Genomic DNA, 14367 nt, shown 5'->3' on the forward strand with positions numbered 1-14367 from the left:
TTTTCAAATCTTGTCATTATTACATTACTATTATTATTATGATTATTATTAAGAATTATTATTAGTTGTCATATTCATTATTACTATAAAAGTATAAAAATAAAAATAAAAAAGAAGAAAAAGAAAATAAAAGAGGGAGCTTTAGGGTTTTGATTTTTTATAAATAGGAAGGAAAAGAACACTCTTATGGGGGGAGGAAGCACAGACCAAAAAAGAAAAGAAACCTTACCTTGTAGTCTTGTGCTGCAGCAATGGAGTCGTCGGTGTTTGCACAGTCAACTAGATGAAACCAATCGAGCAGCGATTTCTTATCCGATTAATGCGAAACTTTACAAAGTCTTTTCTAACCCTTTCATCTTATTTTTCACCGTTCAGATTCTTCTTTTAAGTTTTCCCCCTTTGTGTTAATTTCTTGCAAAGCCGTATCACCGCCGCAGCGGTGGAGTCATCGGCGCCTGCGCATCTAACTGGACGAAGCCAATCGAGTGGCGATTTCTTGTCCGATCAATGCGAAATTTTACGAGGTCGTTTCTAACTTTTTCTTCTTAATTTTCACAGTTCAGATTCTTCTTTTGAGTTTTCCCCCTTTGTGTTAATTTCTTGCACAGCCGTATCACCGCCGCAGCGGTGGAGTCATCGGCGCCTGCGCATCTAATTGGACGAAGCCAATCAAGTGGCGATTTCTTATCCGATCAATGCGAAATTTTACCAGGTTGTTTCTAACCCTTTTATATTAATTCTCACCATTTAGATTATTATTTTTAGTTTTACAATTTCATTTTAATTTATTACACAGCTGTCTCACCGCCGCAGCAGTGGAATCGTCAGCATATGCGCATTCAACTAGATGAAGCCAATCGAGCGGCAATTTCTTATCTGATCAATCTGAAGCCTTACTTGGTTGTTTCTGACTCTCCCTTGTTAATATTTACTGATTTGTTTCTTTGAGTTTCATATCTTGGACAACTTGTCCACACACACACAAACACACATATCCACGTGTGATGTTTTTGTAATTTGTTTATATTTTTTTTTTCTTAATGTTATTTTGCATATATATTGTATTATTATTGTTTTATTTGTTCTAATATCTAATGTTTGGGGTTCTTTTTGTTTTTTTGTTTTTTTTATTGTACAATTCTCATATGTAGGGTTGTGGTTATTGTTGTTTATTGTGCAACATTTAGATGTTAAGTTTTTTCATTTATTGTTGTTATATGTTAGGGTTTGTTATTTATTAAATGTTTAGTACTTGTAATGTTTAGTACATGTTCAGCATCAATTATTTTATTTTTTGGTATATTAATATTATTTATTTATTTGTTTATTTAAGTCTATGTTTTTACATTTATAATGAGGTATATACTTATGTTTATATTTTTGCTGTTATTTGTTGTATATTGAATGTGCAATTTTGTTATTATAGGGTTTTTATTTTTGCTCCGATTTAGATCTTTGTGGTTTTCATTGCATATATTTAATTTCAATATTGTTAGTATAGGATTTTTTATTATTGTTCAATTCTCATATTTAGGGTTGTGATTGTTGTTATTTAATGTGCAATATTTAGATATTAAGCTTTTATTTATTGTTATTATGTAGGATTTTTGTTATTATTGTACCCATTTTACGTTTAATACTTGTATATTTAGGGTGTATATTAATTTTGGCAACCATGTCGTATTGGTATATATTATTTTTAGTAATACCTTGTTTCCATAATTTCATTATTTCTTTACCTTTTGCATTAGTTTCCATGTTTTAATTTTAAATTTGGTTTATTTCTTTTATTAGTTATTTCCATATAGGTGTAAAGGTAGGATATTAGGGGTGTGTACCATTAGGAAGATTCTTATTATTACCTTTTATTTAGGGCGTATTATTATTATTATTATCATGTGTGAAATCATTGCATTACCATTATGATATTCAGAATATGTATTTATTGTTAATATGTGCATATTGTTACTATTAATATTATTTATTATTATCATTATGGGATTACTACCATTAATATTAATATTAATATTATTATTATTACTATTATTAGTGCCATTATTATTATTTTTACTATTGTTATTTATTATTATTATTATTGTTATTATTATGTTCATTATTACAATGATTATTATTATTTTATTTTATTTTCTTTATTATATTTTTGTTATTAAATATTTTCGATTTTCTATCCCTATGATTTTATTGCGGGGGTATAAGCCTTCGGGCATTACGTACCCTAAGTTCTGAGGGAATATATATGTATATATTATATTTATTTATTCATTATTTTATTTATTTATTTATTTTTCACATGTATTTATAAATTCATAAAAGGAGTAATTTAAAGACTTATTAGATTAACTTAGGGATAATTTCAAATTAATTAGGTAGCGTTCGTAAGAACGGGCGCGTAGGGGGTGCTCATACCTTCCCCTCGCGTAACCGAACTCCCGACCCCAACTGGTAATGTAGACCGATTCTACCCTTAACGGGGTAATAATCATGTGTTCTAACCGCACTAAAGGTTAGTGGCGACTCCGACATTCCATATTTTCCTTGAAAATTAAAATTAATTTTTATTTCGCCGCCCGGGGTACACGCGCTCCCGGGACGTCGTGACAGCATGCATGATCAAGAATTAATCTCATATCAAAATTCATGCTTATGCTCAATAATCTCATGCTCAAATTTTCACCATAGTGAGACATAAATCATCAGTATAAGTCAAGTCAAGTCAAGTCATACACATATAGCATAAAGCATCTCATATAGGCATGTAAGCATGTAGCATATAGGCTTTCATTCTCAAATATCTTTTTCTTAATTAAGGTACTTATGTAATAAGCTCAATAATATTTTCTTAAGTTAATTTTTGTAAAAATCAACCTATGATGTTTGCCAACAATGCCATTCTGAATAAGCTTTTAAACTCATCTTTAAGTTTTTCTATTTCAACTAGTTCGATTGTTGATCATGAATTAAGTTACTTTCTTAATTTTTAAAGGGGAATGACTTAATCCATGGAGTTTTTCATTTATGAACTAGTCTATCATCTCGGTACCCATACTTTCTTAGGTCCGATTAGTTTCATAAAGGATGTTTCTTTAACTCTCCATATTTGTTTAGTTTTCACACATTTTCTCTTAAATGGACATTCAAACTTTATATGCCTCTTTTTCTTACATTGATAGTATATGGTGTTAGTGTAAGCATTAAGGAATGTGCTTGCATTATCTTTGGAGGCTTTTAAGAAATAAGCCATGTAAAGACTCTTTTTCCTTTTATTTTCAACTTCAATGAAACCAATGCCTTCTTTGTTTAATGACACTCTTTGTGAACCAATCATCTTATCAAGGTTTTCCTTTCCTTTTGTAAAGTTGTAAATAATTTTATCCTTATCTTTGATTTGATTCTTGAGATCATTTAACTCTATGTCTTTCTTGTTATCAACCTTCTTTAATGATTTTTCTAGCTCTAGACATAATTTTCTTATTCTATCCTCTAATCCAGAAATATACATATCTTTCTCATATACCGTAGAGGATAGGGATCAAAGGTCTTCTATCATTTGTTCATTCTTACTTTCTAGTTTCTTGATTTTCAAATTGTTTTCTTTTTCAGCAAGATTTTTGGATTCTATTTCTTTCATTTTTGATTCATACATATGTTCTATTTTCTTGATCCTTGAATCCTTTTCTCTTTCATTTTCTCTTTCAGCATTTCTAAGGGATTATAATTCTTTCATTATACTTTCATTTTTATTCTTCAATGAAGTATTTTTTTTATTTGCTTTGATCAGCATCTTATGTACTTTGAATAAATCATTTTGAAGTCCATCATAAGATGGCATACCCTCATCACTTGATTCATCACTACAAGAATTATTTGAAGATTTAGTTGAGGAGCTTTCTTCATTATCCCATGCCATAAAGCACGTGTAGGCAACCTCTTGGTCACTTATTTCATTCTCCGAACTACTTGTACTATCCCAAGTAGTGGCTTTCATGACCTGTTTCTTTTTCTTCTTAGATTCTTTCTTTAGAAGTGGACATTTTGGTTTAATATGTCCAGCTTTGTTGCAATTGTAACACGTAGGAGTTTTATTCTTTAATTTCTTGTTAACTTCTTCTTCTTCTTCTTCATCTGATTCAGATTTGGATTTTCTTTTGAATTTATTTTTCCTACTTAGAATTTTTGCTAGCTTTTTAGATATGAAGGCTTCTTCATCTTTATCCATTTCACTACTTAAGTTTTCTTTTAAGGCTTCAAAGGCTATTGATTCTTGGGCTTTGGTTTTTTCACTCTTTTCATTCATTGCCATTTCATATGTGAGTAAAGAACCTATAAGCTCATCTAAAGATGTGGTCTTCAGATTTCTTCCTTCTGTTATGGCAGTAGCTTTTGGTTCCCATTTACGTGGCAGTCCTCTAAGAATTTTCCTTATCATCTCATAAGTAGTGTAGGTTGTTCCTAGTGCATTTAGGGAATTAATTATGTGAGTGAACCTAGTAAACATATTAGTTATGGATTCATCCGGGTTCATCCTAAAGGCTTCATATTCACTTGTAAGCATATCAATCATATTATCCCTAATATCAATAGTTTCTTCATATGTAACTTCTAATTTGTCCCATATTTCTTTAGTCGTCTTACAAGTCATGACCCTATTAAATTCGTTAGCGTCTAAAGCACAATACAGAGCATTTATAGCACTTGAATTTATTTGAAGCATTTTATAATCTGAATCGATCATATCTTTTTTCTCTTTTGGAATCTGTTTTCCATCTACTATTTTAGTGGGAATTTGATCACCTTCCATAACAACCTCCCTCGCTTTCCAATCCATAGTTTGGAGATATATTTGCATTCTCTTTTTTCAGAAAGTATAGTTGTGTCCACAAAAAATAGGAGGCCTAGTTGAAGATTGTCTCTCTCCAAAGGGAGCTATGCCTAATTGAGCCATTTAGATTTTTTATAGCTACTAATTAAGATTTGCTATAACCCCTCTCTGATACCAATCGAAATTAGGAATAACTTCCCAAGAGGGGGGTGAATTGGATTTTTAAAACTTTCTCTTTAGTTCTTTTAAAGTCCTTAACTTATTTTAATACTTAACCAATTCTTTGACTTATTTATTTAATTTCGTCAATCAAACAAGAACTTGGTTTCTTTTGAACAATCAATCAACAACACAATTAAGCACAATTAAATATTCAATCTTCAACCACACTTTGAAAGTAAAAACAATCAAACAATTAATCACAATTTCTAAACCAACACAACCACAATTTATTCACCAAATGCAGTACTATTAGATTGATGAAATCATTCAAGATTTAAGACTCTTGGAATATAAAAAAAATCTTTATACCATCCAATCACAATCAATATAATATATGTAACTTTCAGCTTTTAATGTTTTCAGTCCTGTGGTGAATGTGAGTTTTGAACAAAGCCCTGTATATATGAAATTTCTTCTTCAATATGATGTTCAATATAAAATCCAATTACTCTTTCCAAACTTCAGAATTCAAATAAACTCTTAAGTTAATTTATCTTTGGGGCGTTTAACCAGGTAACGTACTCTTGTATGGTTTTCGCAAAGAATGGTTCAACCAACGTACTCCTTTTCAGTTTCCGCAACCCAAATCAAAATCAAACTTTAAGGTTTACTTGATTTCTAATTTTACGTAGTTTATATGATTTTAAATTTAAACCATCCACACAATTTAAATATGTACTGAAAATAAAGAATAAGGAAAGAGAGAGTGAGACAAAGATTTTTACGAGGTTCGGCTTATACCCAGCCTACGTCCTTGCCTTTGGCAAACCACCAAAGGATTCCCTAAATCTATTCCATTAATGGGTGGAACAAAATCTTTGCAAGCGATACCCCACGCTCAAACACTCCTTCACTAGGTTAGAGCCCGCCTCTTCAAACAATGTTCCCTCGTTTGGTCACTCCTTAAATAGGCTAGAGCCCGCCTCTCTAAGAAATATCCCCTTGCTTAGACAAAGATCCAAAAAATCCTTGGAATCGTTAATCTACAAGATAAAAATCAAATAGATGTGTACAAAAACTTGCTCACACAAAGAGCTGATTAGTACAACAATTTAGAAACTAATATACTTCAAAGTAAATAACAATATGGAAATTAACTTGAAGCTCATTGAAGTATATCCCCGATTGAATCTTTCAATGATTGAAAGATTTAGAATTTGTAGCACAATTATGGTGGAAGAAGATCAACAAAAACTCAGTTGAATTCGTGCAAGTTGAGAGTAAGAGAGAGCCTTGAGAATTTGAGAGCAATTGAGAGAGATTTTGAATTTTTGCTGAATTTGAATTCTTAGTGTATTGATTCAATGATCTTTGAGGCTTATTTATAGACTTTAAAAGGTATGTAACTTGGTTCCCAAGTGAATTGGAGTATCCCCCAAGTTTTCACAAAGTTTGAGCTCTAAGCAAACCATTTTAAAAATGTTTCCGTTGAGGTTTTTTTAAAAATTTGTTCGTGGCAGTCGCCTGGCGCTCTAATCCACCAGTTACCTGCCATGTTATTTTTAAAGGAGTAGTAGGGGCAGTAGAGTGGTAGTCGCCTGCTAGGACTCAGCCAGTCGCCTGGCTTGAGCACCCAAGCGCCTATCCTAGTTCAGACAGTCTACTGGTTGCTGTTAGTTTCGAGTACCCTTCTATTTTTCGATCATAACTTTTTATGTGTAACTCCAAATTTGTTGATCTTGGTGTCAAATGACAGCTAAGAGAAAATCCTAAAACTTTAATGTTGAACACTTATTAAAATAAAGAGGTTTTGATAGATAAAAATGCACCTCAATGCAGATATAGAAAAATTATCAACATTTTGAAAATCCTCTTTTTAATGTTTTTCATTCCAAAAATGATTCTAACCTTCTTGAAATAATATTTGATCTTATAAACCAAGTATGTTGAAAGGTATCTAGGGTCAACAAATTAAAATAAGAGCTTCATATATCCATATTGGAATTACTTGAAGTACTTACATGAAATTTCTTATAAACTCCTTCAAATTTCCAATTCTTAAATTCCTTGAGGTCTTTATGCTTGCTTCATATTTCTTTGAGCTTTCATCAACTTCTCTTTAATCCTCATGCTCTCATGATTTTCAAGTTTTAATCCATGCCTCAAGCTTGATATAATCATCCTTCTTTGAAGTACAAGCTTTCATGAATTCTTTAACCTTGCATTCATCATTGAGTCCTCAAAATACATCACTTAAACAAAGCATGTTAAGTTCTACTTGTTTGTTAGCATAAAAAAAAATGTTAATCCTTGTAAGGCCAACATTGACTGTTCAATCAAATTTGATTGATCAATTAGAGTTAATTTTAGAATTCTCATTCCGACCTATATATAGAGTATTGCAAAGAATGGAAAGGAGGAAGAGGAGAGAGGAATTAGATACTGAAGAAGGGTGAGATAGAAAAGGATGAGAGAATTGTTGAAAACTAAACTTGACTCGTCTATAGTCACACCAACCAGCCGCTTCTAGGGGTGAGCATAATTCGAGGAAACCAGAATTAGCTGAATTAATGGACTGAAATTGGTTGGTTCGGTTCGGTTAAGAACATAGGATTGGTCGGTTCGATTATGGTTTTACAAAGTTTGGTTAATCGATTCAGTGTAGAGGAATGTTAATTTGGTTAACCAAAATAACTGATTTAATAATTAATAAAATTTAAATATAAATTAGTATATGTTAATTTTTTAATATGTTAATTAGTATATGCTAATTTGTTAATATGTTAATATGTTAATTAGTATTTGATAAAAAAAAAATCTACAATTATATTATGTTTTTATTAATTAATTTCAAATTAATTCTATTAAATTTGGTTAACCGAATTACCCAAAAAGGTAATTCATTCAGGTTCAGTTCGATGAGGCCCCTCTATTCATTCAGTTTGGTTAATAGTTTTCATTAACCAAAAATTTAGGTTAATTTAGTTAATTAACCAAATTTGATCGAACCGACTGTTTGCTCACCCCTAGCCACTTCTATTGACATTGAAGATCGACGGCCACCAACCTCACCAACCAGCCCACCATCACTGATTATTCTGATTTAGAATTTGCTATAAATAGATGTGTGTGTGTATGTGTGTGTGTGTGTGTGTGTGTGTGTGTGTAATGGAGTGTGGTGTAGTGAGGGTGAATAACCAGTGAGTGGGACGTTTTGAGATTTTTCTTCTGTAATATTTTTTGTTCATATTGAAATCAATTGAGTACAATTCCTCATTGAATTTCAATCACAATCAGTGATTGAGTGAGTTCCCTCCACCCATCAGTGGTATCAGAGTACACAGGTTTGCTGAAATTCGCCAAATAGAGGAAAATTCAATTTTTTTTCCCAAATTTGAAGTTGCTCAAAATCCAAAATTGAGCTTACCATTGTGCAATTCGCGTCAACACGATTCCAAAGGTGAAAATCGTGCTTCAAATGGAATCCGGGAGCCCCAACACATGCCGCATGCGCCGGCAAGAACATTGACCACCGACATCATGCACTCCATGCGCCCGCATACATCTTCCTCACCCTGCTGGTGAGATCTGATCGAGAAACCCGATCTGCGACCTGGACCAGCAACTAGAAATCCAGAACCTGACCCGCGAGAACAACTTGACCTGACTGACCGACTCGCGTCCAGTCACTAACACACGGCACGTGCAGAAGCTGCCACGTGGCCCTAATGGTAACACTAACGCTGTTATCTCCATCCGTTTTTAAAAATACCGGTCTAGAACTTCTTTTAGCTGGTTCAGTAATTTTTAAACCTGTTCTTTGCAACCCAAAACCGGTTCCTAAGGTTTTTTATCCTTCTAAACACATTGGTGGCATCAAATTTTCCAAAATCAGTCTCTGTCACTCTATATTTTGATATATTAAACCCGATGGCAAGAGGTGCTACCCAAGCGGATATTCCAAAGTTCACACGAGAGAATTATGACAACTGGATTATTCAAATGAGAGCCTTTCGAGGTGCTCAAGATGTCATGGACATTATTGAAGATGGGTATGGAGAAAGCCCATCAAAAGAAGTAGAAGCAACTATGTCTGATGCTCAAAGAACGATCTTGCAAGCCGATCAAAAGAAGTTTTACAAGGTGAAGTTCATAATCTACCAAGGCCTTGATGAGGCCATGTTCAAAATCATCGCCTCTGCCAAGACATCCAAAGAAGTTTGGGACTCTGTCCATCAAACACACAAAGGTGCAAACAAAGTAAAGAAGATTCATCTTTAAACATTGCGAGGTGATTTTGAATCCTTAAGAATGAAATCTACTAAATCTATTACTGATTACTATACACAAGTTATGGTAGTATCAAATCAACTAAGAAGAAATGGAGAGACTCTTAACAATGAGAGAATTTGTGAGAAAATTTTGCGATCTTTGGATCCAAAATATGACTATATAGCTATGACCATGGAAGAAAAAAAGATTTGGAAACCATGTCCATAGAAGAACTTGTGGGCTCACTTCAAGCCCATGAGCAAAAAGTCAACAGAAAGAGTGAAGATAAAGCACTAGAGCAAGCCCTCCAAACAAAGTGGTCCCTTACTACAAATATATACGACAAAAGGGGGTAGTCATAGCGAGGAAGAGAACGAGATCGAGGATCTCGTGGAAGAAATTATAGAAATTTTAACTCTAGAGAAGGCAGCAGAGATGGAAGAGGTCCCACTAGAGAAGGACGAAATCAATAGAACTATCTCCCACGAGGCAGAAGACAAGGAAGAAGACGAGGATACAAAAATCGCCGAACATAGACAAAAGAAACGCTCAGTGCTACAACTGCCACAAGTACGGACATACAACAATGAGTGCGGAGGTGATACCCAAAATCACAAAGTAAATGAAAATGCTAACTTTATAGAAAAGGAGAAAGCCGAAGGAGAATCATTGATGCTGATGGAACACAATTCAACCCACTTGGACCAAAATGTTTGGTACCTTGACTCTAGAACCAGCAATCACATGACTGGAAGAAAGAACTTGTTTAATGAATTTGATGAGAAAGTTCAGGGAGAGATATCATTTGGTGATCTCTCTAAAGTCCCCGTTCGAGGAAGTGGAAATGTCCTAATCAAGAGGAAGGATGGAGACCATGCTTTATCTCCAACGTGTACTATATGCCAGCTATGAAGACTAATATACTTAGTCTCGAATAGCTTGTGGAGAAAAATTATCGAATTAGCCTTAGAGATAAGTAAATGGTGATAACAAACGCTCGAGGTAAGCTCGTTATTTGAGTACAAATAACAAAGAATCGAATGTTTCCGCTTACCATTCAATATGATACGCCAAGGTATTTGAGCGCTATCATTAAAGACAAAGACTAGCTATGGCATCCTAGGTACGGACATCGATCTGAATTTTGAAAGTTTGAAACAATTAGGAAGAAAAAAGATAGTGAAATGTTTACCCAACATTCACCACCCAAACGTGATATGTGAAAGTTGTGCTCTGAGTAAATGACACAGAAATAGCTTTGGAAAGCAAGCCGACTGGAGATCTACCATGCCGCTCCAGCTAGTACACACAGATGTGTGTGGTCCATTGAGGCCATTTTCAAATGGACATAATAGATACTTCCTCACCTTCATTGATGATTACAATTGGAAGACTTGGGGCTACATCCTGAAAAGGAAGTCAAGGGTGTTCGACAAGTTCAAAGAGTTTAAAGCTGTTGTGGAGAAACAAAGTAGCTATCGCATCAAGTCACTTTAATCAGACCAAGAAGTAGAGTACAAGGATGAAACTTTCCTAAAATTCCTTAGGTAGCAAGGGATTTGAAAATAGTTCACACCAATCTACACTCCCCAATTGAATAGTGTAACTGAGAGGAAGAACCGCACGATCCTTAACATGGCCAGAAGCATGTTAAAGGATAAAAATGTGCCCAAGAGTTTTTGGGCAGATGTAGTATCATTTGCAGTTTATCTTCTTAATAGGCGTCCTACGAAGAGTCTTGATACAAAGACACCACATTAAGCTTGGAGTACTCATAAGCCCAGTAAGAGTCATCTTAGAGTGTTTGGCTCCATAGCCTAGGCCAAGATCCCAGAAGTAAGAAAGACAAAGTTGGAAGATAAAAAAAGTGTATCCTTGTTGGATATGGTGATTACACCATAGGATATCGACTATATAATCCCATCAACAAGAAAGTTATTCACATTAGGGATGTCATTTTTGAAGAAAATGAATCTTGGAAGTGGGACCCGACTGAATCTTCCAAAGATGCGTAATTGATGCTTGAAGGAGAAGAACCCACATAGACAAGAGAAGTGGCTATCGAGTCACAAGTTCTCGAGCTGCAGACACCTCCACATGGTTCACCACAGAGAAATGAATCTCCATCACCAATTGAGCGTGAAATCTCAGACATGAGGCCTAGAGGAGCTCGTAATCTAACTAATCTATATGAAAGTACAGAACCAATAGAAGAATATGTTACACTATATTGTCTATTGTTGACCAGCGACCCAGTTAGCTTTGAAGAGGCTAATGAAGAAGACAAATAGAGAAAAACAATGGATGAGGAGATTCAATCCATCGAGAAGGACAAGACTTGGGAGTTGACAAATCTCCCGAAGGGCCACAAAACTATTGGTGTGAAATGGGTTTACAAGACCAAAAAGAACGCTCCAGGAGAAGTTCAGAGATATAAAGCAAGACTTGTCACCAAAGGCTACAAGAAGAAAGAAGGGATTGATTTTGGAGAATTCTTTGCCCCGGTTGCCAAGCTTGAAATCATCATATTACTAATTTCATTACCAGCACAAAATGGATGGAAGATTTACTAGCTGGACGTGAAATCAACATTTCTGAACGGTTTTCTGGAAGAAGAGATCTATATCAATCAACCACTTGGATATGTGAAGAAGGGAAAAAAAAGATAAAGTGTACAAACTGAACAAAGCACTCTATGGCTTGAAGCAAGAACCTCGTTCATGGAACATGAGGATTGATGACTATTTCCAAAAGAATGGATTTGAGAAGTGTCCATACAAGCATGCGCTATACATGAAGATGGAGATATACGGAAACATGTTGATTGTCTACCTATATGTTGATGATCTAATTTTCACTGGCAACAATCTAGAGATGTTTGCTGCTTTCAAGAGGAGCATGGTCAAAGAATTCGAAATGCCGGATATTGACCAGATGGCTCATTTCCTTAGCATAGAAGTCATGCAAAGCAAGAAGAGAATTTTCATATCTCAGAGCCATTATGCAAACGAAGTACTGAAGAAGTTTGGGATGGAAAAATGCAACTCTGTGACAACTCCAGTTGAAACGGTATTTGAATCGAGAAAGAATGAATAAGGAGATGTTGACCCCACATATTTCAAGAGTTTGGAATTGGAAGCTCGAGGTATTTGACGTGCACTAGACCAAACATACTCTATGGAGTTGGACTTGTCAGCAAGTACATGAAGACTCCTGACCAGTCCCACTTGAATGCAGTGAAGAGGATACTCCGCTGTGTCAAGGGTACCATCACTGATGGTATGTTTTATTCATCAAGAGGTGATTGCAAACTTATTGGCTATTTAGATAGAGATTGGGGAAGAGATCTTGATGAAAGAAAAAACACGATTGAATTCACATTCTTCATGGGAGATACAACGTTTACATGGTCATCGAAGAAGCAACCCATTGTAACGTTGTCGTCATGTGAAGTTGAGTATGTTGCTGCCAGCTCAGCTGTTTGTTATGTTATATGGATTATAAATGTACGGAAATATTTTGGATTTCTTCAAAATAACCCCACAGAAGTCTACATCGATAACCGATTAGCGATTGCACTTGCGAAAAATCCAGTTTACCATGAAAGAAGCAAACATATTGATACTCGATATCATTTTATCAGAGAACATGTCAACAATAAATATCTTGTAGAATGTATGATCAGATTGCTGACATTTTTACAAAACAACTCAAGCATGATATTTTTGCAAGAGTAAAGACAATGCTCGGAATGACAAAGTTAGGAGAGTCAAGTTTAAGGGAGGATGTTGAAAATTAAACTTGACTCGTCGACAACCGCACCAACCAGTCGCTTCTGTTGACATTGACAATCGGCGGCCACCAACCTCACCAACCAGCCCACCATCGTTGATTATTCTGATTTAGAATTTACTATAAATAAATATGTGTGTGTGTGTGTAATGGAGTGTGGTGTAGTGAGGGTGAATAACCAATGAACAGGAGGTTTTGAGATTTTTCATCTGTAATATTTTTTTCATATTGAAATCAACTGAGTTCAATTCCTCACTGAGTTTCAATCATAACCAATGATTGAGTGTGTCCCCTCCACCCATGAAGATTAAGAGATCGAAATTTGAAGAATAGAGAATGGGTTGAAAATTTTAGAGTGAAAGGAGCCAAAGTTCAACAACTGGGAGTGATTGAGGAGTAGCAAAGAGAGGAGCATCAGCTCAAAATTATTAAAGAACAAAAGAAGAAAGCAAGAAGAGGAAAGAACAGAAGTTATAAAGGAAAAGAAGAAGGAATCGAAGAGGTAGGTATCTTATACTTTCATGCATTTAAATGCATGATTTGTTTTGAAAGTTCGAATTAATAGTAAATGATAAAATGTGTAAAATATAAAGTTTAGGAATTTCTCCTCAACTCCATTTGGATTAAAAATTTTACTTGTGAAAAAAAAAGAGTACGAAACTCATTTTTAATTATATATTTTTTCTATATTAAATTTATTAAAATAAATTTTTTTAATACAATTAAAAAAATTTAAATATTTGAATATAAAATATTAATACTATGTATAATTAAAATTTTGTTTAAGGATTTGTTTTTTTTTTTTTTAAATTTCTCACTTGATAACGAAACATGAAAAATATATATTCAGTGAAGAATGATCCGACCAAGGCGATGCCATGCATAGCACAGTGATTCTATTCGATCCATTCTTATGGGGAAGTACTGGTTTTGGTGTGTGCCCCTGTATGGACCACTCATTCACAAAGACTAGGATGTAAAACAAATATTAAATATTACCTGCCGCCATGTGTCACCACGGATGTGGCTACACACCATCCTCTATCATATCCTCTTCCCTTAACCTGGGCTGGTTCAACTCCGTCGACTCTTACTGACCAGTTCACTCTCTTCAAATCATTGAATCGGTTTGACTTTTCAATTTTTTAAAATTAATTAAATTTTAATTCATTTTAACTAGAAAAAATGAAAAAAAAAATAGTAAAAATTTAGGAAAAAAAGCAAAAATATTTAAGTAACTTTTTACTTAGGAAACCAAAAAAATGGAAAAAGTAAAAATACTAAAATAAATAAATCAAATC

At 34.1% G+C, this 14367-nt stretch overlaps 1 protein-coding gene across 1 annotated transcript; it reads left to right on the forward strand.

Annotated features, from left to right (window-relative positions):
- Positions 1-8932: 8932 nt before the first annotated feature.
- On the forward strand, positions 8933-10771 carry LOC131153678 (uncharacterized). The gene is made up of 2 exons (XM_058106129.1): positions 8933-9220; positions 10667-10771. The coding sequence occupies exons 1-2, from the start codon at positions 8933-8935 to the stop codon at positions 10769-10771; spliced, it is 393 nt and encodes a 130-aa protein (XP_057962112.1).
- The last annotated feature ends 3596 nt before the right edge of the window (positions 10772-14367 follow it).

Source organism: Malania oleifera, chromosome 4 (assembly GCF_029873635.1).
Source record: "Malania oleifera isolate guangnan ecotype guangnan chromosome 4, ASM2987363v1, whole genome shotgun sequence".
NCBI classification, from domain to species: domain Eukaryota; kingdom Viridiplantae; phylum Streptophyta; class Magnoliopsida; order Santalales; family Ximeniaceae; genus Malania; species Malania oleifera.

Bases quoted from the DNA above. Each gene is read 5' to 3' on its own strand.
- LOC131153678 (XM_058106129.1), top strand. From the start codon at position 8,933: ATGGCAAGAGGTGCTACCCAAGCGGATATTCCAAAGTTCACACGAGAG. The intron at 9,221-10,666 runs GTTTGGGACTCT...TACAATTGGAAG, and splicing joins CTGCCAAGACATCCAAAGAA to ACTTGGGGCTACATCCTGAA.